Below are 23953 nucleotides of genomic sequence, written 5' to 3' on the forward strand. Positions count from 1 at the left end.
CAAATCAGAGAGGAACAATGGGAGAGAGAGAAGGAAGACAGTTCACACCAAGGGAGCAGAACAAGCAGAGGGCCTCAGCACTTCCTCTGGCCCGAAGAAGTTCATCTTGTTAACAGGAAAGCACGGGGAGACCGGAAGTTGTTATCTTTCACCAGTGCAGTCAACAACATCGAGGCCAGAGGAAGGGCAAGGCCTCGGGGGCACAGACAGCCGCTGCTGGACAGACGAGGGTCTGGGCTGGCACCAGGCAATGAGAGGACAGCAGATCAGGGTGAGGAGGCCGTGGTACGCATACCCCTCTATGTGCGGTCTCGCAGACCTGCCTGGTACCTGTGATGCGGTCACACGCCGGCCAGGTGGGAGCAAGGCCCTGAGCAGCTGGAAACCTGGGCTGTGAACCTCACCTGGTTCCTTTCTGATGTGCTCCAGCCCCTGGCCACAGACAGGAGGCAGACAAGCAAGTGTGTAGGTTATACCATCATGTACAGTTGCTCTCATGACATTCATAGTGGAGCAAAACCTGATTGCATGAAGAAACAAATAAAAAGCAAACTGCCAAACAACAACATGTATAGGATTTGCAAACACATTTACACTTCGGAAATTGGTAACTAAAGCAGACTGCGTTCTCACTGGCAGCCACTTTTGGAAATGTAATCGTGAGCACGGAAACCTTTCCTAATTATTCTCAGCATTGTCACTGTCAGCCCAGTGGGGCCAAACAATATGTAGACTAAGTAAAGTGGAGTTTGAACTATAACATGACAACTCTGGAATATGTATTTAGACATCCAAGTAGAAGCAAAGCACTGTGAACTGCTCTTGGGGGTTCCCAAGAGTCTTAGTCACTTTTGCTGGGACTCAATACCTGACACCCACAATTAAAGGAGGAGAGGTTCCTTTTAGTCCACAGTTGGCTGGTTCTGAGGCAGAAAGGAAGGATGGAAGGAAGGGCTGGGTGAGGGTGGTTGCTCCTGCCACGGCATCCCAGAAGACACTGGGGAGGACCCAGAAGGAAGATGTAACCTCCAGGGCATGCTCACCGAGACCCGCCCTTCCCACAGCCCCGCCTCCTCACAGCGGGCCAGCTACAGCTCCTCAGGATCCAGGCACCTTCCACAGGTCCCACCTGCGATCCCAGGAGGCTTAAGGGGGACATCCAGACATAAACCATAGCCACGTGAGTTGCTATCACTCACACTGTGGTTGCGGGTCTAGGCTGGTGACACGTCATCATCTAAATGTCTTTACAGTCGCATGATTACAACCGGTAAGGCGCTAGTCATTACCAAATTTACTGGGATTTCATGATGTTGTTTACATATGTCATTCAGAAAGTTGGAAATTATTTTTTTCTTTATTTTAGCAAAGCGTAGTTGTAGCCACACCTCTTAACTGGTTGCTGTGTGTCCAGAAGACAAGAAAGGAGAGAGGAGGAGTGGGCGGGATGGGGGCGGGGCTGCGGCGTCCTCCCTTGTCACACTTGGGAAGAGGAGGCTCAGTGAGATGGATGCACTTCCCCGGAATGCAGACCCCGAACCCCCGGCTGCCAGATCCTTTAAGGACTGTGTAGCCTCTAGCCACCTCCGTTCCTTCTGGGAGTTTTGGTGACTAGCAGTTGGGTTGAGGGACACGGCCGCAGGCTTGGGGAGGAGCTAATTTGCTGACTTCGGGGGACTTGGAGCAGGTGGGGTTTCCGCTCCTTCTGTGAGGTGAGTGTGCCCTCTGACCTGCCGGCCTTTTCCTTCCAGTCCAAGATTCATGCAGCCCGAAGTCTGAGCGAGATCGCCATCGACCTGACCGAGACCGGGACGCTGAAGACCTCCAAGCTGGCCAACATGGGGAGCAAGGGCAAGATCATCAGTGGCAGCAGTGGCAGCCTGCTGTCCTCAGGTAGGGCTGGCTGCGAGCACAAGCGGGGGCTCGTGGACACCTCTAGGGCAGACGCCAGCAAGGGGGACAGCCATGGCATAGGAGTCTACTTTGCATGCTCACCTGCTAGCTCTATTCCAGACCGAGGTTCGGGGCCTAAGGGGAATCTGAAAAAAATGTTCAGAAGTACCCAAGGGGTCGGGGAGAACCCAGGACACCTGCATGATGTAGCACAAACTGATCACACACACATCTCACTGGGTACCCCGAGCCCTTTGCAACACTGACTGTCGTAATGGTGACCACCAGGAATGTCAACTCCGAGGGCAGAAAGTAGGATGGGCCTGTATGTCCCCGAGGCAGGATTACAGGAGGAGGGGCTGGCATTCGGTTACGGTGCTGAGACACCACACGCTTTTCCTGCTGCATTTCTCGGGGCTCAAAAAGGTATGGACTACTCTTTCTCAAGTAGGAAAGGGGATGCTGTCACAGCGGTGACAGTGACAAGTGCCTGTTGTCACCAAGAGTCAGGAGATGCGGCCTGTGTTATTTCTGTGCACCTTGAGCGGGTCCTTCGGCCATGCAATGTTGGGAGGAGCGGGGCACTCTGAGATTTCTGGTCTGGATGGCTGCACGAGCAGTGATGCCCTTTGCTGGACGACAGGGGCGGGAGAGGTGGAGGAAGGGGAGGGGGAGGCAGCGGCTGGAAATGTGAGAGAAGGTCACTCCCGAGGCCTCGGAGCTGAAGCCTGGCTCACTGGGTGTGGGATGTGCATCCTTTGCCTCTGAGCCAGGAAAACAAAGCAAGAAGTCTTCACCCTGCCTGGCCTTCTGGGTCATTTCTATAATTATATATCGTGTCTGCAGGCAACAGCAACAAATTCAAAAGAGGAAACAGAGAAACGAGGAAGGGGAGCAAAACACTGTCTCGTTGATTCCTGGACTGGTGTCCTCAGTCACTGCCAGGAAAAAGTTTAAATGAAAAGAGCTGGGGGAAGGATGTGTGCACTTCCCAGAGAGAGGCGGAGGGAGGCTGCGCTCGGAGGCCGCGGCCCTCCAGCCCCGGCAGCGTGCTCACACACTCGTGTGTTGCATATTGTACATATTGTTTGTCCTACATGGAGCCACCAAGATTATTTGAGCTTTGGGCCCCATTAAAAAAAAAAAAAATGGGGCCAAATGATCATTCTTTCTGAGACCTGGAGATTTTCAAGAAGACTACAGAGAATGTTGTCCCTTGTATCAAAGAGAAAGCCTTTCAAAGTTAAACCCCTGCCTGGAATTACAGCCACTCCCAGACTCCTGATGAATGCCAAAGGGCACAGCCAAAGCCAACACCTTGTTTGTCTTTTAGACAACGTACAATACTCTTTCCTAAACCCTGCGAAACCCAGAGGCTCAGATTCCAGTTTAGATGGGTCAGCTCGCTGCCTCCACATCCAGTCCCAGGAATCCAGCCCCACAGCTGGGGTTCTTCCAGCTCAGGGGTTCCTAGACGTGCGTCTGAGCTGCTGGGAGAGTGCATGGACACACAGAATGCTGCCCCGCCCCCGAGATTCTGTAGGTCAGAGTAGGCCAGAAACGAGTTTGCATCTCCAACAAGTGCTCAGGCGGCGCCTGCTGGTCTACCTGACAGCCACTCTTCTTGCTGAGGAAGGGACAGAGCTTCAAGTCACAAACCCAGATGTCCCCAGCCAAGCCTGCACTCTGGGCCTTCTGCCCATGAGGCTACCACCAGGGGCCCCAAAGCGTCACTTAGCAGCAGCTTGGATGAGGTTGTGAACAGGAGCCCCACCCGCTCCTGAATGAAACTGATGTCATTAGGCCCGATGCCCAAGCACCTGTAAGATTAGCAGGCAGCCAGTCCCTATCACTGCCATCCGGTGGACACTACTAGAAATAAAGCCACAGCAAAATCATTCTGCCAAATCCACTCCTAAACCTAATATATACCCAGCGTGATCGAAAAATACGGTAGATGTTTAAACTTTTAAAACAATGTATTACGGTAAAAAGACACATTGCCATTAATCTCCCCCACTTTGAACACACTCATGCCATCATTTTGCCACTTTCTGAAGCTCTTGTGGAAGTCCTCTTAAATGGGTGTCTTTGGCTGGCTTCCTCAAGGTCCTGAATCAATTCAAAACCGTTACCTCTCATGGTTGTTATTTTGACTTCAGGGAAAAGCCGGAAGTCACAGTGCCAGATCCGATAAATAAGGTGGATGAGGACACAGCACCGTGTTTTTGCAAGCCTGTCTTTCTTTTGGATGGCGCTCAGCAGCAGCGTTCATTATATTTTCATCACACCCTGTAAAGACACTCATGAAAGAGGACTCCCAGAGCTGCTTCAGAAAGTGGCAGGATGAGGCGATAAGTGTGTTTCGAGCAAGGAGGAAGCATTTTGAGGAGGACTGATGGCACTGTGTCTTTTACTGTGATAAATATTTTTTTCAACATTTGCTATATATTTTGCTCACCCCTCGTAAGCGTCTTTCTCCCAAGATACCAAAGCTATTTTCAGGTGTTCAGTAATTTAGTAGTGGGGCCCTAAAGGGTGGTTAGAGTTGGTGAAGCGGCTTAGGCTGCAGCAGAATTGACTCCAGCTGTGGGTTTCGCCCCTTAGCCCTTGCTGCTGCTGCTCAGCTAGGCGAGAGGAAACATGGGGTGAGGAGAAGGCCCCAGGACTAGACCAGGGAACAGGGCAACCTCTTCGGAGCTCTGCAGGCTCAAGCCTGGAAAACATCTTTGAGTGCCAAGACTGAGGCTCCTGGGGATGCCCCACGCCCACACTCTGACTGAACAGAGCAGACAATGGAGGGAGGGGCCGAAGCAGGAAGCCTTCCACCCCGGCACAGAGGGGATTTCTAGGAGAGCTGTCCTCCCTCCCGAGGGGGCTCCTGCCTGCTGCCCCTCACTCTTTCCAGGCCTGGGAGGAGGACGCCTGGGCCTGGGGAGAACCCCGGGCCGCCCCGCCTGGGAAGGGTCCACTGCACATCCCCTACAAGGGAAACCTAGCCCCCCGCCTGAGAGTTGTGGCAGCTGGCTTGTGTCTCTCCCCTTGCTTTCTGTCCTTCCTGTCCCCTTGCCGTGTGCTCCCACAGATAGGACACCCCCACGCCTTCACAGGACAACCCTGCTTTTAAATACTCTGTTATGGATGCCTGACCTTGAATTCAAACTCCAGCTCAGAAATGTAACATAGACAACCCAATATCTGATTCCCTTCCCATTCTTATTCAGTGGTGTCTGACAAAAGTTCCTAAAAGCAGGGAGAGCCTCCCTCATCACCACTGAAAATCCTCCTCCTTAACCCTGCTAGGTGCTCACAACATAGTTATGAACTGACGGTGGAAACACAGTGATAGCAAGTCCCACATGTGCTACACCCCAGCATGCTGGGAGGCTGAGGCAGGAAGACCCAACTTCAAGCCCAGCCTGGGCAACTTGGCAACTGAGTGAGAGCCTTTCTCCAAATATGGTAAAAAACTGCTGGGGATGTAGCTCAGTGTGAAGACCCTGAGTTCAATCAATCAATCAATCAGTTGACAGAGTCCTTCACGTTCCCAGCTGTGTGGCACCCTTGGGCTCTCTCAGAGCCCTCCCCACACTGCACTGTGAGCCCCAGTCACGCTGGCGTTAGACTGTCCCAGTCACTCGTGTCCAGTTAGACTCCTGCTGCAGCCATCCCTGTCCCTGTCCTTCATTCATCCTTCTGCCCTCCTATGTACCATAACTGACCCTGTGACAGCCCTGTAATAGCTCCAAGATATAAACATTGTTTTCTTTGTTTTTATCATTTCTTGTTTTTTAACCAGGTATGTGGGTACCTGCCTATAACCACAGCTACTTGGGAAGCTGACACAGAAGGATGACAAGTTCAAGTCCAGGCAATTAGTAAGACCCTGTTGCAAAATAAAAAATAAGAGCGGGATGTATAGCTCATGGTAGAAGGCTTGCCAAGCGTGTGCAAGGCCCCAGGCTTCCATCCCCACACCTTAAAAAAAAAAATTAAAAAAAACATTTTTTCTAACTCCCAAAATGCTAGGTCTGCCTGTGACATTGAAAAAGTTAGAACCCCTCTCTGCAAAGTTTGCATACTGTTTATTAATGCAACACAGAGATAAATTATTTCTATGCTATTAGTAACGCTGAAGGCACTTTTCCTATTTAGGAGCATGTGATTACAGGGAAATCCTCTTCTTGATGTCTGAGACCTCAGATGCTACAGAAGTGAAGAAATGTCACTGACGTCTATTAAAGACGTCAGAGGTCCATGCTTTCTAATGTCCTGAACCAGGGGCTAGCATTTCAAAACTAAAACAGAATAGAGAAATCAGGCTGGGGCCTGCACCCTGCTGGTGGAGACTCCTAGGTGGCGTCCATCCCAGAGGGAGCCGCAGGTTGTGTGGGCTCAATCCTTCGGGCCGTAAACCTGATGGGCCACTGGAGAGGGACAAAGCAGGGGGCATTTCACCTGCTGGGTTCTGTAGGAGCCCAGATACGGCTCTGCACTTGGAGGCTCCTCTACCCATCGCGTTCGTGCATACAGCCTCCGCTGACACATTTTAAAAGGCTCAGGAATGGCTATGACTTCACACCGTTTGGTTAAGATGTTTCCAGGGTTGTTTTTATGAAAGGAGCTCAGAATCTGTTCTGTGGGACCTTCAAAGTGTTTATTCCTCCTTCCCCTTTCTACTGCTTGAAATCCCAGAAAAGATTGGAAGGGTAGGGGAGGGGAGGAAATAACAAAACAAAAACTACCCACCACCGCGTTTGTCTTCGTAGCCGACGAGCCTGGCCTTTAGCTTGTCTGAAAGCAGAGGTCTGAGGTCTGCGCTAAGCCTCCTTCCAGGGATCTGCATCACAGAACCTCTACCCCTCAGTGCCAGCACAAGGGCTGGGGGAGACTTTCACTATCAAGCTATTTAAGGAAAATGAGCGCCGCCCCCGACAAAGTACCAGAGCTCTACAGGGCCAGATGACTTGTTGTGTTCCCACCCAAACAAAATGTGTAATTGGCCTGTCTTACACGGATGGATGAGATGCTGTGAGCTTCTTGGATGGACATATAGGGGCACCAAGCAAAGCAACGTGGTGCGTGGGAATACAGGGGCAAAACAAAGCAACACATTTCGCACATAAATCGGGTTTGGCTCTGTGGTCGGTGAGGGGCAGCTGAGTCATCCCCAGTGTGATCAGCAGGATGGTGAAGAATGTGGCAGTGGAGCTTTGGTTTAAAAACAATAAAAACACAACAAAACCTGCAGCCACTTTCCGTTCTGGGAAAAACACAGTATGTTCAGCGCGCCCCAGCCTCGCCCGACCCGTCCACACCGATTACTGAATTGCTTTCACATTCTCGTGCTCGGCCTGCCAGCACTTCCTCCCATTGTGGGGAGGTTTATTAATAACTAATACAACAATGCGGGTGCCAGCTGTCTGCCATCGCTCCGTACAGGGAGGTGACCTGCTCGGCGCCTGCCAGCTCTGGGTCACAGTTGTAGCCTGCTTAGAATGCAACTGCCTGAGCCTGGTGTAAATCACACAATGTTTTTGTTTCACTCTGTTATTGTCCTCATCCTTTCTCCTTGTTTAGCCCCTACTCTATTTCCTTCCTGACTCTCTCCAGCCTTTTAAAGGTCTCTGTGATCATCCGGCTGTCGCCTCTCCTTTTAGGTCTAACGGTGAGCAGGATTCCAAGGGCCTTAATTTTGGTCATAATCTCAACTCGGCTGTTGGGCATGGCCCAACAGGCGCTGCCAAAGGAGTCAGTGCCCAGGGTTTGTTTATGCCAGACCACGTACCGGCGAGGCCCACAGGAGCTCTGTCTGTGTGGTGGATGTTTCTGGACTCGTTTGAGCAGGACTTGCCTGAGTGGAAATTGAGGTGGAGACAGAATGGTTGCTGCTTCTGCTCCTATTTTAGGAAAAATAAATAAAAGGGGGAAAAACCCTAACAAAGTCAGTTATATGGCTATATTTATATCCTCGGGTGTTACTAGTAAAGGAATATTTGCCTACTAAAGCAAACTAGGACTGAGAGACAGTGTGTATTCAAGGGAATGACTTTCTAAAGATGTGATTGTAATTAAACACCAGAGGAGAAATCTTACTCTGACTCTCGGAGGACTGGTCTGCTCTCACATGGGTGAGCTCTGTGTCAGAGTTCCCCTGCGCCCGGATCACCGAGGCTCAAAGTCAATTCCTAAACCTTCCCACTGCGATGGAATGACAAGCCTGGAGCCTGAAAGATCAGCTCCTTCATTCCTCAGATTAAGGAATGGAGCCCAGCCCACAGGCACGTGCCTGTGATCCCGCTCTTCAGGAGGATGAGGCAGGAGGACCACAAATTCAAGGCCAGGCTATGCAACTTAGCAAGACTGTCTCAAATAAAAATTTTTAAAAGTCCAGGGATGTAGCTCAGGGGTAGAGCGCTTGCCTAGCCTATGTGAAGGTCTAGTGTCCCTTCTCCAGTACAGCAAAAAAGGAAAAAGAATGGGAACCATATGAGTTAGCTGCAGACTGCTTTTCAATTAGATATTTCACCAGATGCTGTTGTTTTAAACACTGACTGTTCAGTCTCTCCCCGCCCCCCGTAAATGACACTTGTACCCTTCGCCCTCAGTGAAGGGGCAGCTGAGACGGGGCCTCTCCCTAACAAGCAAAGCTATCCCCAGTTTCCTAGCTGTCAACTGAGTGCTTTGCTTTTCAAAGAGCTTCGATTTCTGTCCCCTCTGAGGTGACTCTTTTATTTCTAAAATTTCTAAGCCCTCTGAAAAGTTTCCCGTGCGAGCATTTTTCACGTTCAGAGTCATGCTGAAACCCACCGAGACAGTCCCCAGAGGCCGGCGGTGACCCTGCCATCTGCAGGGTGGCATTGGTTCCCCGAGTCTCCTAGGAGGGCTCTTCGATGTAAGGGACTCACCCTTGAGTTGTCAGGGGAAATAAGTGTCTCTTTATCATAAAGGAGAGTTCAGACCTCCTGCCTCCCACATTCATTCCTGGGTGTCCACCGAAGCTTTTCCTTACGGCCTTGGCAGATCTGCGGGGAACACGCCGTCTTCGTTCTGCTATCATTATCATTACTGTTCTACTTCTCCCCCTTAGAGGTCCACACAGACAGACAATCATTTCCTGCCCTTGCCTTGAGGACGTCAGATGCTTTCTTTGGGGGGCAGTGCATGTTTTGGAGGATTTCCACCTCCTGCCAGAGAGGGAAGTGCCCCTTCCGCTCTCTGCAACAGTGGCCTGGTCCTAGCGTTCCGCCCTAGGTCGGCGGGATGCACTCTCCATCCGCTGCTGAATCATGGGGGTCATTGCATAACTGGAGCACATTCTCCATCGTGGCCGCTCAGCAGCCCCTGCCATGTGTTGGCCCGGAGGGGGGCTGCTCCTTCTCCCCACATCCCTCCACATCCGCCCCTGTGTGCAGCTGCCCACTGGCCTGACATCTGGACATCCCAGCTGGAAAATGGAAGCCAGCAGCAGCAGAGGCGGCTCCAGGGGCTCCAGTAATGTCCATAGTGTTGGCTGGTTCTCCCAAAGGATTTCCAAATACTCCCTGAAAATGACTTTCTGGCTTTGAACAAAACACTTAGTCTTGCTGTCTGGTGATGTGGTTGTTTTGATTTGTTTTGTTTTGTTTTGTTTTCTGTTTTGTTTTTGGTGGTGGTCCTGGGGATTGGACTCAGGGCCTTCACACTGAGCTACATCCCCAACTCTTTAGTTATTTTTTACAGTGGATCCTTGACTCATGAACTCAATTCATTCATAAGGGCTGGTTGTAACTCAAGTTGGTTGTGAGTCGAGCTATTTTTCCCATAAGAAATAATGGAAATACCCATAATGCATTCCAAACCCCACAAAGCACCCCTTAACTGACCTTTTCATAATAAAAAGGGTGGTATAATGTTCATAATTTACCAGAAACACCAATAACTTTTGTAGTGTATTCACCAAAGTTATAAAATGTACTTAGTTTACCAGAAACAACAATTTCACACTGCACTCAACATTCAAGTTGACACCTTTGGCTCGCAGGAAGGGAGGATGAAATGGAAGGTGGGCATTGTTTGGGAGGAGAGTGCCCTCCCATAGGACATCAGGAATCTGGCCCTCTGGTGTCCTTTCTCTCCTGAGAGCCTGAAGCCCTCTAGGACCTGATTCTGGCTCACTAGGGCTCAACCTTTTCAGAACTAAACGCATCTAAGGTTGTCTATTTCTTGGACACTGTTTTCAATTGTGACTGCTTTCTTTACCTTGCCTTCCTTCCTTAGCTTCTATTCTAGCTTTTGGGGGGCCACTTTGATCTAAGTAATCGTAGCAATTATATAAAGCAATGACCGAGATCATGTCTCCAAACACATGCATCTGGGCTCAGAGATGCTTACATGCGCTGACATACGCTTTTCTGGCATTGCAAGTCTTTGTTTACACCTGCACAAGTGGCTGGCATTTGGGTCAAAACTCAAGACTTTGGTTGTAAGTAAAACCTAAAATTCAGGTCATAACCCAAGTTGTTCTTATATGAGGCCAGTCGAAACTCAGGGGTTCACTATATTTTGAAGTAGGGTTTTGTTAAGAGCCCAGACAGGCCTTGAATTTATAACCTCCCGGAGTGCTGAGATTACAGGCATGCACCACCATGCCTTACTGGACTGTCGTTTGTTTGTTTGGCTAGCTGGTTGATTTTGCTTCTTTGAGACAGTCTCACTGTATATTCCAGGCTGGCCTTGGACTTACAGCAATCTTCCTGCCTCAGCCTCCCTGGGCTAGGATTATAAACATGCACCACAACAAGGCTGTCTTTTTTATGGCCAGCTTTTTCACCTCCCCACTGGTCAGATTATTGGTGACCTATCTCAGTGAAATCCTTTGGGTTCTGATTGAAATTGAAATGTGCTCAAAAAATAACCAAAGCCAAAGGATTATATTCTCAATCTAGTATCAGTCAGACTCCGCTGGTGCTAATGGGGAGGAAGGCTTTGCTGGAGAGTGAATCTGACACGAGTTTTCCTAGCCGTCCGTCAGAGGGAGCCTGGCCTCCTCAAAGGAGAGGGCGGTCAGCAGCGATCCAGGCTCAGCCACCTGCTTGGCTCCTGGCACGGGCAGCCTCTCCCAGTCCTGCAGCCTTGCTGGTCTTCGGCTCCCGGGCCAGAGCCCTTTCTGCTCCCACCCCTGGGTCTGCCCACCGCCCTGCCTATGGAAGGAGCTCCCGGGATTTCTCTTCCTTTGCAGCTCTGAAAAACCCTGGCTGCATCTGCTTTTCCTTCCACCTCTTGATCCACGCAGTTCCATGAGAAAAGCCTCACAGGGGAGCAGGCAGGAGGGCAGGGGACACAGTTTCACGGGATCACCCAGCAGTGACCCAGACTGAACCCTCCATCCTCAGGAGTTTCCACATGGGGACAAAGGAGACCCGTCAGAGCCAAGCTGGAGTCCTGGTGCTGCCTCTCTGTGTGCTTGCGATCTCCTGTTGAACACAGGATGGCATTTCTGCCAGGGCCCAAGGTCGTGTGGCAGGAGAAGCCCTGTAAAAATCCTCTCCTGAGCTTCCTGAGCCACGGGACCATGTGTCCTTGCTTGTCCACCCTGCCCACTTCCTCTCCTGCACTGTGGCGTCCTCTGAAATTGAGATGCCACCCCCTAACGAAGCCTGGGACACTCTGTAACTAGAATGACCCCCGGTGTTCACACGGCACCTCCTAGGTTCTGAGCCTTCATCTCCCAACTTTTAAAAAGAACTCAGGTTTTCACCCGCGATGTACAGGGGAAGAAACTGAAACCCGGGAGAGGTTGTGTGGCCTGCCTGAGACCTGGAGCTTGTCGCGAGCACAGCTGAAACGCAGCAGCGCTGTTAGCCCAGAGCCACCGCACCGCAGACCTCTGCTCCGGGAGGCCATAGTTCCAGCTGTGTTTGCCAAATATTCACACACTCCTAGATGTTTAAGTGTTGCTGAACACTGCTTGACACCTTACCCCCCAAAAATGATGCGTTCTGTGTATCTTTCAAAAATACTCAGAACACCTCGCTTTTTCCCTGGACTCTTCTGTCAACTCGTTAGACTCGGACATCTCTCTAAGCAGCACTTGGCTACTATTTCTTCCGTCTGTACACCTTGAAAGTTCTATCTTCTAGATAGAGTAAAGGTGTCCGTCCATCTCCCTACTTCATTAATCTTAAAGACAGCGCCGATTAAACTCCATTTGGCATTCAACCTTACAAATATTTGCTTTGGCCTGTGGATGAGAGAAAGTGGAAAATCCTTTAGGCACCGGATGCTAATTAGATCTGCCCTCCCAACCGCAGGAGGCTATCTCAGTAAATGAAAGAGAGGACAGATGTGTCAGAACCCTTGTCTTCTCCAGAGGTTTGGGTGGGGAGAAGAGGAAGGCAGATTGTGCCCTGTAGATGGTTCCTTTTTGTAAAAACTGCAGCAGTGACTGCTGACAGTAACAGAGAGCTCTCTGAGTCAGTTTTTATTAAGGCACAGATTCTTCAAGTTTGGCGAAATCTTGGCAGGTATCCAGGGCACTTTATAGGTTAGGAATATGATAGCTCGTAGAGGTGAGTAACCCCTCTCCCGCTGCTGAGTAGCACAAAACCCAGATGTCTTATCCGTCAGCCCCTCCCGAAGACAGCAGGTTTAACTTCTGTTAAACCTGTTCTAACTTCTAACAGGCTCAACTTAGAACGTGGACGAGATCTTGTATGTTCCCGCAACTGGCAGTGAGTACATCAGGGGTGGAGACTGCCCATTGCAGCCCTCAAGCTAGATGCTGATTTAAATTCCTTGTGTCTACGGCGCAGTCTGCCTGTTCCTCACCCTTTAACTGGAAGCCCAGCGCTGACCTGACACCCAGGGCTTTTCTGAGGCTCAGCCTCTTCCAGAGGCGAAAGAGGAGGCCGGCCAGAGAGAACTGCCACCCTCTGACTTCCGGTGGCCTTGCTCCCCCTTCCCCTCTCGTCCCCGCCCTCGCGCTCAGGAAAGCTGAGGGGTGTCGACGTGAGGAGCGTCCCGGGGCAGTCGGGCTCCTCCAGGTGCCCCTGAGCTTCTCTCTCTGCGGAACTCACTGGGCACTCGGCCACCTCTCCTCATGGCGGCCACATGCGCTTAGTTGTGGGTGACAGCCTCAGGCTCACTTCACATGCGCTGCGACACAGAGCGGCTGGGACACGCGCCGCCCCAGGACAGTGGCTCCCCTTTCCAGAGGTAATGGCACTGGGGCCTCTCTCAAATCCAGTCTGACAGCCAGGGCTGACACTGGTTAGTGTGGAGCTGCTCTGGCCTGGAGACCCTCTCCGAGTCTCCTAGACCTTGTTCCCACCTCTGTCCATGGTAGGACATAGCTGCAAATCCAGGGGCCCCAGAAACGTAATTTGAAAACACTGCCTGCACCTGTGTTGCTCCTGGGTGCAGGTGAGCTTTGGAGCCCAGTGCCTGCTCCAAATCACCAGTGAAGTTCCTTTCTTTGACCTGCTCCTCTTGAGCACCTCAGAGGAGGGCCTGTGGTGGTTTCTCTCTTTCTAGTTCTACTAGGTTGCGTGTGTGTCTCTGTGTGCACTTGTGCTGACTCTACGCTGGACTGAGGCTCACCTGCCCCAGGCTCAGGGCCGAGTGCCCCAGATGCACGATCTCAGGGAGTGCTGAGTGCCGAGGCGGGCAGGCTGGTAACTCCCCCCTGGGTCACATGGTTTAGACTTCATCAAACCCAAACCTATTGCACCCTCTACTCAGCCTGTCAGTTACCACTAACACCGACCTGCACGTCCACAGCAGGCTCGCTCGGTCACTTTGCGGGGACTTGGTCCCCAGGCACCAGGTCCCTCTTGCAGAGGTTTCCAGCCTAAAGGTGCACACAGCTGAGCCAGACAGTGTTAGGCAGGCAGGAGTCAGCTTCAGGAAAGGACTCAGGAGCCAACGGGGCTGCCAAGACTCCTGCCCATCCTATGCAGCTTTGGCATCTAGGCTCACTACTGTAAGCAGCAATTTAGGGAGCATTAATGAGCCCTGAAACTAAAGGCCAAACCTTAACTAGTCCCATAACTGGAGACCCGGTCACCCAAAAGTTGTGTGCTTTTCCTCCTAGAGTTTAATAATGTGATTTTTGCTGTTCTTGAATAGGGTTAATTCTTAGATTTGACTTAAAAAATCACCATTTCCTATTGAGAGGTTAGGCAGGGGTGAAAGGGAAAACTGAATTTTTCACTTGAGCTAGAAATCCTTTAATCTTCTTGGGCCTGAGTTTCCCCTGGCCTGTTTTTTAAATCTCAAGTCTTACTTCCTTGCAGTATTATTTTACATTCTTATTAAATTTTTAGCTGACAGGAGAGAGTACCTCATTAAATTTCCCCGTATCTTCAAGCAGGATTGGCGACTGTTACTGAGAGAACCAGATTAAGATTCATAATGATTTAGCCTTGTCACACTAGATGGATATAGACTGGAGATATTTTAGTGCTGATAAGCACAGGGTAATTGACTTACGGAGCTGGAAAACCTGAACCATTTCGAAAAGGGGAGCCTGCAATAATACCCAGGATGTGTTACATGAACGTGTCACCATATAGATTTAGTACCTGAGAGGCACGAATGAGGTCATGGAGTCTCAGTGAGGCTCAAGCTTTTGCTATTGGATTTGGAAACCTGTAGCGGAAGCATAGCAAACTGCAGCAAAGAGAGCCACAGACATGATTCAGAGCTCAGAAGGTCGCTTCCATGAATGAACAATTTAAAGGCACTAGATTTTTTTTCCAGGATGAGATACAATTTAATTATAGCGTCCAAGTGTATGACAGATGACATTTACCTGCTTGTGCTTTCAAGCTCATATTTATTTGTTCCCGGGGAGGTGTAAAGATGGTGCGTTCCTACAGTGATAGATGTTCTCAATTTCAAGCTCAAATGGGCTGTGGAAAGAAGAGAACAAAGCCAACACGGAGCCAAAAGGTACTTATGTGCTACGAGATCTTCACGTTTAGGGTTAGAAGAGTCTAGATGCGTGGCGAGGGAAGGGATGTGGGTTTCCTGCCCGGAGATTTTAAATAAAAGTAGGATGGTGCGTTTGGGTGCGGGAGGCGGTGAATATAGCAGAGCTGTTTGGTTCAAAGGTATAGGCGTTCATTTGAGCTTTCTGTGGCTCTTATTCAGATGTTTTTGTTACCATGGAAGAAACCAAACCAAACCATTGACTCTGGGAATCCCAGCTGGATTATTCTCACATCTGTCACACGGTCGCTGAACCATCCAAAAATTTAGTTGTTTCATATGGAAATACAATTCCTACTCCCCCCTTCCCCCCAAAAAAATCTGCTGGGACTTTTCTTGGAATTGCTTTGAATATTCTGTTTAATTCATGGCAAGTTGATATCTTTAAAATACCAACTGTCCAATCCAGGACCGTAGTGCATTTATTTAGGTCTTTAATTTTTCCCTGCAGAGTATTATAATTTTCACGGAAGGGATCTTGCCTATCTTTAATTAGCTTGATTTCACTAGGCGTTCGAGGCGGTTTGCCACTGTTGTCAACAGCATGGCCTGGACCCCTTGAATGCACAACATCACCTGCTCATTTCTAACAGTTCTGCTCACCGGAGGCATGAGAAAAGCAATCACCAGCTTGTCCTTTTCCCGGAAGGCAGTGTGCCCTCCTTAACCCAGCAAGGTCAAAGAGGTCTAGGAGCGTCGCTGCAGGAAACATATTTCAGGGTCTAAACATTACAGTCGAGAAATTATTCTTTTGGTCTCACCTACACTCTTCCTGTTGGCATTTCAGTTTATTCTCCTTTTGTTTGATTCACAGTTTCCCTTCTTCTACAAAGGTTTCACATCTAACAGCCTGCTGTTGGCGTCATCACACAGATATTCTACCCAGGAAAGCACAGAAAAAATACGGATAACTTCTACTAGGAGGGAGTTTGTTAGTGATCCAGCGCTAAGTTAACAAAATATGGTGAAATTCTAATTGTACTTTTAATATACATATGCGCAAAAAAAAAGGGCAAAAGAAAATGCCTAGCAGTAATTATTTCTGGGTGATTAGTTTATGGACTATTTTTATACCTGCCTACATTTTCAAAAATTTATGAGAAGCAGGCATTATGTTTGCACGAAGCAAAAACTCAAAAAATTAAGTAAAAGCAAATTAAAATCAGCACTTGGAAGCGGACAAAAGAAAATGAAAACCAGAATCATGAGCTTGAACTTTCCTTTTTCATTGTGTACAATGTATTAAAATTTGCTAGTGAGATTAAGACAGACATGTGGCATATCTTAAGATAATCAAGAAAGACAAATATCTTCTTCAGGAGTGTTAGTCTCCCAGCCGGTCCTGTGACCGGCGATAAATTCTGGGCAGTGCTGAAGCTCACTCCTCCCCCGTGGAAGCTGAGCACCTGCTCTCTTTCCCACGGGGCAAATCCACTTCCACGGTGTGGGCTCCAGCTAAATTCACCAGTGATCCAGATGTGCGGCCCCTGTCAGCTGCCCTTCTTATCCCCGCTGTTTATTGGCAGGTTCTCAGGAGTCAGACAGCTCTCAATCGGCCAAGAAGGACATGCTGGCCGCCTTGAAGTCCAGGCAGGAAGCGCTGGAGGAGACGCTGCGCCAGAGGCTGGAGGAACTGAAAAGGCTGTGTCTGCGGGAGGCGGTGAGCAGCTGCATCTGTGTGGTTTGCGATGTCCCCCTCCTGAGACAGCGGGAGATGTCCCAGGGAGGTGGGGGCTCTCACAAATGCTGGACACACCCCCCCCATGATGAGCATGGTCGGGAGCTGAGCCAGTGGCTGTTGAGGGGCCCAGTCACCTGCTGAAGCTGGTTGTGCAGAACCCTAAATAGGACCCGCCAGCGGCCAAATGTCAAGCCACAATCAGCCGCCATCCGTGCACACATGCTTCCCACAGTTGACAAAGCACGTTCTCGTACGACATTGCCTCTTGCGGAGAATGACCCGCACCACCGTCCCAAGACGCTGTGCCTGGACTGTCAGGCTGCTTTTTCTTCTCCTGGAGATATTCTGTCTGTGGCATCACGAAGCATCAGTGGTGGTCAGCACGTGACCCAGGCTGCCACACGAAGTGCACAGGACCCCCTGCAAGCCTCGGGGTCTGCTGTCTCTCTGACTTGTCTTTCAAAAGTGAAATCGTGGCCTAGTGATAGGTTTCAATTCTGTGGAAAGCAGTATCTCCTCCAGCCTGTGACTGGGCCAGGCTCGATTTTCATGAGCATATAGAGGACCCTGAGGTCCACTTCTGTATTTATGGAAACCTCCATTTCTTTCTTCTGTTAGTGCCGTGACCCTTTGTTAGGGGTCTGTGTAATTCACATTGCTGTGTGCGTGTGTGCGCCCACATGTGGACATGAACACAGTGTGGGGCGGGGGTGCGCTCCCAGGCGTGGTCAGGTCCCCCCCCACAGGACAAAGAGCTCTGCTGGGACCCAGTTCCGAAAGGGGAGGAGGAGGGGTTCCCAGGCAGCCCAGGGGTGTATCCCCTCCCCCAGGTAATAATGCTTTGCAGAGGAAGAGGAGACACAGGGCCACAGAATGAGATCACGTTACATTTCCACTTGGCTTAATTATGGTCTGGATTGATTTAAACCGGAGCCCACTCAAAGCAGAACCACATTAGTACAAATCCATTGCAAATCTCAGGAAAGCAATTGGCTTGGCTGGGGGAATGTGCTATGTGATACTGTTAATATTAGCAACATTTTTACAAAGAATATGCATGAAGGCTTGAAAAAATACAGGCTTTTGTGTCTGCCTTCAGTAATTTGTAAAGCCTTGTTTTGATTTTAAGAAAGGAAAAGTCCCTGAACCTAACAAGGAATCCACATTAGGAGAGGTAAGGAACGTGTCCAAGCAAGGGTAGCCTGTGCTCCAGAAGTCTCCCTGTAGCTCCCCAAAACAAAGGCAGAATCAGGAAAACAAGGTTCTCAGTTCTTAAGAGTGTTGACAACAGAATCATAACACGAGCAGAAGAAAGAGCCCAACAAGACACTTCCGCCAGCATCTCCCCGCACGGCTGTCGGACAGGGCAGGGAGCCCTTGCTGTTGACTCTGCTCAGGCAGCTACCTCTCAGCTCCCGGGCCAGAAAGCTCTGTTTGACCCGTGAGGAGCAGAGCGGCCAGACTGGGGTACCGTGGGAGCTTTCGGTGGATATAGAGAGAGGCCCTGCAGCAGGGCATTAAATTATCTCGTGCCTCGCAGCTCTGGTTACACACAAAATCAAATTAAGTGTCTGCAGAACCAAGATCTTGACTCGGGCAGCTTCGAGCAGCTGGTGGAAAATGGGTGAAAAATACATGTGAAGACCACAGACACTTTAGCCTTCTAAATCCGTGACAGTGTTAACAACTTCACTCTCCTTTTTTTATACATTTGAAGATGCAAAACAAAAACGTCCTGACAAGGTAGACCCCTCCATAAGCTGCGTTATTTAGGGACAGACTCTGAGGGGAGCCAGTTAAAAAGTTGTAGCGTAAACACTTAACTACCTGGGCGACATCTGAGCCATGTTTTCAAAAAGAAAGAAACTAGGGAAGGACGCTGCAGTGTGGACTCAGACTCAGAGGGCCACTGTGCTCTACGCGGAGCCGCGCACTTGGGGGACTGAAGTCCAGGGGCTGTGCAGGCGCAAGGAGAGGCGCGGGAGACGAGGGTGCCACCTGTGCTTCCGGGTCCTTCAGCGCACGGGTGGGAAGCGGCCACAGTGTCCCCCACTGGTGCGAGTCCCACCACCACTGGGCGGCCCAGCACAGGAACGTGTCGTGTGGATGACAAATGTCCCCGACAGGCCAGTCGGAGTCCTTCCTTATCCCAGCAGCCCTTGAGTCTCTGTGCAGCTTCCGTGCTGCTCTGGGATAGGAAGCCAGAGGCGCGGCTTGCCCGGACATGCCCGCTTTGCCGCTGAGGGACAGGCAGCTCGCCCAGCCTTTTCTGTCCCCGAAGTGATGGCTGGCTCCACAGTGCGGTCAGCACTGCCTCACACTGATATGTACGCAGCTCGGCAGTGACCCCGCATGTAGAGCCTGATCCTGAGTCACTGCCAAGATCCTCAGCCTGGACCCAGGGTCATGGTCTCCTTGAGGTCTGCGGCCTAAGCTCACTATCATTGTACACATAGCGATTAGGTTTCCAGAGCCCAAATCACAACACTTTTTTAGAAGTCTTGTTAATCAAATAGATTACGCTTTCAGTTTCTTAAAACTTTTCTTTTGGTACCAGGAATTGAACTCACGACCTCACGCTCGCCAGGCAGGCACTGTGCGGCTGAGCTATATCCCTGGCGCAAAACTCTTAAATTGTCTTCTGAATTCAGCCTGTCCCTTCAGCACTGACCAGAGGAAATAATTACTACCCATATTCCACTTCAAACTGTGTAGTAGTGTACTTTTCTGGCATCGGCCATATAGATACCACTCCTCCTAAGGAAACACATCTGAAAGGAATCCTGAACTTAGATGGTAGGGGATGCTGTTTCCTACCATGTGGCCATGCCTGGTGCACAGGAGGCACACGGGACTCTCATAGATCCACGTAGGAACGAGGGTGGAACATTACGAAGTGCAGTGGACTTTTATTTGCTTGACAGAAATTGGTTTTGGAAAAACCGCAGAATGCCGCTGGTCTGTAGAGACAGGAGCACTCGCACGCGTTTTAGAGAGATGAAAGCTCGTTTTGTGAGATCTTATTGGGTGCAGCTTCCTGCTGATGCTTCTCATCTATTTGTTGAGCTGGGCACTGAAGTGTGTGTGTGTGTGTGTGTGTGTGTGTGTGTGTGTGTCTTAGACAACCAGCGTGCCTCTGCTGTGTTTTGCAGTCTCTCCCAATGTGCTTCATTCACTGCAGGAGCTCACAGGCAAACTCCCTGTGGAATACCCTCTGGACCCCGGGGAGGAGCCACCCATTGTGCGGAGAAGAATAGGCACAGCCTTCAAGCTGGACGAGCAGAAGATCCTGCCCAAGGGAGAGGTGCGTGCTTCCTCTGCTGTTGGATTCTGTCATCCTTGTTCTCCTCAGTTGTTAGGACTCCCAGCTGCGCGGTCCCTGCACCTTCCTTTCTGCCTTTGCTCGAGTGAGCTGCATGATGAGTGCGTGGCCTCCTTGGTAGGCTAAGCTTTCTGGTCCTAGTAGGCATTTCGACTTATGTTGGAGTTGGAGTTGTTTGCCTAACACTACCAGGCTCCTGCCGGTGGCTAAGTCAAGTCTGGAGAGAACGTTCCAGTGACAGTCATGGGCCTTTCTCTTCTGAGGGGTCCCAGCCCTTTGTTATCAGAGCTGTGCTTGATGTCTGATGGGTGGGAGAAAACACCAAGGGGAAGGTGTGTCCGTAGGCGGAAGTAGGGAGATCACTGCTGCCCCCTGTGATCGTAATGCACTGGGTTGCTCAGAGTACGCGACGACACAAGTGTGGTCTGTCTGGGCCTCACCTATGTTCAACAGAGCCATGTTCACTGCTTTTTATCCTCTTTGGATGGAGCACTGATGGGGGCTGGGCTGAAGAATTCAGATTTGGGGAAGAAAAAAACCACTGCGCCTCAGGCTGGGTGGCGAGTGTCCACCTTCAGTCCAAGAGAAATGGAGGGCGAGTGCACCCGCTGCTGGATCAGGGTCACCTTCAGGGAGTGTCACGCCCAATGTATTGTGAGTAGTGTTGCCCATGACCATGGTAACAGACAGAGGCCTCGGAGGTCAGGACTCAGAGGACTCAGAGAGAGGCAGCAGGAACGGGATGGAGGGTTTTTAGTCTCTTCAGAAAGTGGTTGGGAGAAACATGTTTTCACGCAACGCAACACACGGTCATCACGAGGGTGAAGGCAGCAGGCAGCCACGTGCCCTGGGCCCACGGAAGTGCTGGGGACTCTCCTGGGAGCCACAATTGCAGACCCGAGCACTGCACCCCAAGGAACGCTCTTCCCAGCTGCTTCTGTCTGTGAGGTTCCGAATGCTGACGCTCTGGGTCACCCCGGGAATAAATGAGCCGGTGTATGAAACACACTACACTCCAGACATGGCTCCCACGTGAGGCTCAGGAAACATTAGCTGCTCAAGTGGAGAGGAAGAGTGGAGGAGGGGTCATTCGGGAGACCAGCAGTCAGGTCTTTTCGAGTCCAGGCGGTCGCTGCGGCTCCTGAGGGACGCCAGCTCCCCTTGTCGTTAGGCAGACGCCTTGCACTTAAACTCTAAAAAACACCCCTACTTTTAGTCAGTGCCCCATACTCCATCCACTCCACAGAGGCCCCCTGGGCAACAGGAGACGCCCCTGGGCGTGTCACCACTCCAGGGTCCCCTGGAAATGTGACCTCCTTTCCTGGTCACAGAGCCACTGGCAAGTTAAAGGGTCAAGGTTTGTTCTGAGCTCCCACAAAACTCAGGGTGTCCTTGGGCCAAGGCCATCGTAACTGCCCAGGAACAGCTGCTCGGCAGAGCCCAAATCACAGAAGGTCTTTGTCCCTGGAAGCGCTGGGCAGGAGTCCAGGTCCGTGTCTTCCTCCCTCTGGCAGGACGTATGTGGACAGCGCTGGACGGGTGGGAAGATTTTGTTATCTAAATATTCCCGCTTAGCCTTCACCTCTCCTCTCCCTCCTGGGTCCCAACCCCTTTGGGCTTAAAGTGCTCAGAAGCGAGTGAAATCCGGCAGGGACTGTCGTCCCTGGAAGAAACATTGCCTGGCATGGTGGGCACGGGGCAGGACTAGTTCATGGGCTACCGAGTGGGAAGGGCGTTGATGCCACAAATGTGCTCACCCCCCTCTGGTTACATCGGTTCCTGTCAGACTTTAGTGTCTCTGGGAACTGCCCAGGGCCGGAGGCTTGTTTTCCCCTCTCTGGCTACAGTGGATCCTGGGAGAAGCCCAGCCAGCGATGCGTTTGCTGGGGTTTATGAGGCTTGGGCTTTGGCAGCCAGTCCCCATCTTCTCCAAGCTCCCGGGCGGTGCTCAGGATCCTGGCCCCTGCTCTACTGAGAGGGTGAGCAGCCCGCTTCCAAAATCTAAACGTAGCAGGTGCTCCTTACAGCCAGCTTCCATTAGAGGGGCTTCACTGAGAAGAGATCAGAAAACGGACAGCCTGAGACTTGGGGGGATTCTGCATCAGCCCCAAACCCTCACACAGGAGTGCGTGAGCTGCCTCCCCCTGCCTCCCCCTGCCCCAGCAGCCCATGTGCACACATCTGCACTGCAGACAGCTGCTCAGCCGGGGCCCGCAGCACACACGCTGCCCAGGGTGCCGTTCGCGGTCCTCCAGGCATGCCTGACGCGCAGTGTCCCCGGGTGTGAAGGGAAACTCTTGCCAGCCCAGGAAGGGACAGAGGTGGCAGCGAGCTCCCCAGGAGGGAGGGAGGGAGGAGATCCTGATCCCAACCAAGGAGCTAAGGGAGAAACCGGCTCCTCCACTGCCTACCAGAGGGCGGCTCACAGCTGGCGCAGGGTTTCTGCGCACGGGCAGGCGTGAGGACAGCCGGAGCTTGCGGAGAGCAGCTCCCAGAAGATGCCAGGAGAGGGGCACAACCCACCCCAGGGAACAGAATATGTGAGAGGGGGGCATGTGTGGGAGAACGGGGGAGACGCAGGCGCGTGAGCAAACATGGGAAGAATCCCAGGAGATCACTCTAGGAATCGGGCTCCAGGTGGAAAGGCAACGGTGGCCAGCGGGCTCTGGATCTGCGGGAAGGCCTGGTCTTCATGCCTCTCGCTGGAGCAGGGCTGTGGGCCAGGGGAGGGGCCGGCGGCTGTCTCCCAGCTCAGCGTCTCCCCCGTGCAAAGCCTCGGTGTTCCCCTCCCCCAGGAAGCCGAGCTGGAGCGCCTGGAGCGAGAGTTTGCCATCCAGTCCCAGATCACAGAGGCTGCCCGCCGCCTGGCCAGTGACCCCAATGTCAGCAAAAAACTGAGGAAGCAAAGGAAGACCTCCTACCTTAACGCACTGAGGAAGCTGCAGGAGATCGAGAATGCAATCAACGAGAACCGCATCAAGTCTGGCAAGAAGCCCACCCAGAGGGCCTCACTGGTCATAGACGGTCAGTGCCACCCCACTGCCCTGTCCCCCTGCCAAGCAGGGCCTCGGCGAGCCGCACACTGGTCCTGCCCGTGGTCCTAGGCCCAGCTCCCGCCTGGCCTAAATAGCCTTTGCCCATCCTGTGCCTTACCGTCCAGTTGTAAGATTTTGTAAAGCAAAAGAGGCTGATACCAAATCACGGCACTGGAGTCTGTGCCCGTGGACCCAGGGGGACAGGGACTGCGCACAGCCTCAGTGCTGAGACCTCCCTGGGCATCAGCCTGTAGCTGTGAGTCACACTTCCCCGCCTCGCCCGCACTCAGCCAAGCTGACAGCCTCACCCTCAGCCACCCTAGGGCTAGCCAGACACTGCCCTTCCAGGGGACCTGACCACCCCTCCCCAAGTCTGGAGGGCCAAGGGAAAGCGGGGGCACCCAGCAGCAGGGCCTCCGCTGTCTGTCCCCCTAGACTATGTTTTCATAGTCTAGCCCTCTGTCCCCCCATAGTTAGCCCTCTGTCCCCCTAGACTATGTTTTCAGGGGCCTGCTGTCCAAGAGCCTTAGCTTGGTAAGACTGGACTGTCCCTCTCCGAGGGTCTGCCCTAGGGCTGCGGTCCGGGATTAGGAATCCAGGCGAGGATATCTGGTAAGCTCTAGAAGAACATACCCAAAAATCTACCAACAAAGATCAAGTCTCCCCTCACTTCGATAATCATTTTTTTCTAAATTAGCAAATTCTTGAAAATATATGTCACGTATTTTTGCCCAGTGTCCGCATGCTTAAAAATACTTCTGTGCTAGGAAAACAGAAAGTAAAACAGATTTCCAGGAACCGGGGTTGAGGAGGGGCAAAGAGCCACTGTTCAATGGGGCCAGCGTGTCAGCCTGGGAAGATGAAAATGTTATCCCAACAGAGGATGGTTGGTGCCGAGGATTACACAGTAGTGAGTTATGGAACATCACTGAGCCACACACTTCCAGCGATAACTCTGATATGCTATCTGTGTGCGTGTATATGGAGAGAAAGAAGAAAGAGACTGGGGTGGGGGGAGGGAGTGCTGAGGGTTAGAGTCAAGGCCCTGTC

At 51.5% G+C, this 23953-nt stretch overlaps 1 protein-coding gene across 1 annotated transcript in view; it reads left to right on the forward strand.

The window, feature by feature from the left end:
• Frmd4a (FERM domain containing 4A) overlaps nt 1-23953 on the forward strand; it is a gene marked incomplete at its 3' end in the record, with an annotated part of 571102 nt that overhangs the window by 541149 nt on the left and 6000 nt on the right. The window contains 4 exon segments of the mRNA XM_013515429.1: nt 1752-1893; nt 16392-16525; nt 19728-19850; nt 22664-22892. Of these exon segments, the coding sequence (XP_013370883.1) occupies nt 1752-1893; nt 16392-16525; nt 19728-19850; nt 22664-22892 (628 nt within the window).

The sequence above is a fragment of the Chinchilla lanigera genome, unplaced genomic scaffold, assembly GCF_000276665.1.
Source record: "Chinchilla lanigera isolate Chin_1 unplaced genomic scaffold, ChiLan1.0 scaffold00028, whole genome shotgun sequence".
Taxonomy (NCBI): Eukaryota; Metazoa; Chordata; class Mammalia; order Rodentia; family Chinchillidae; genus Chinchilla; species Chinchilla lanigera.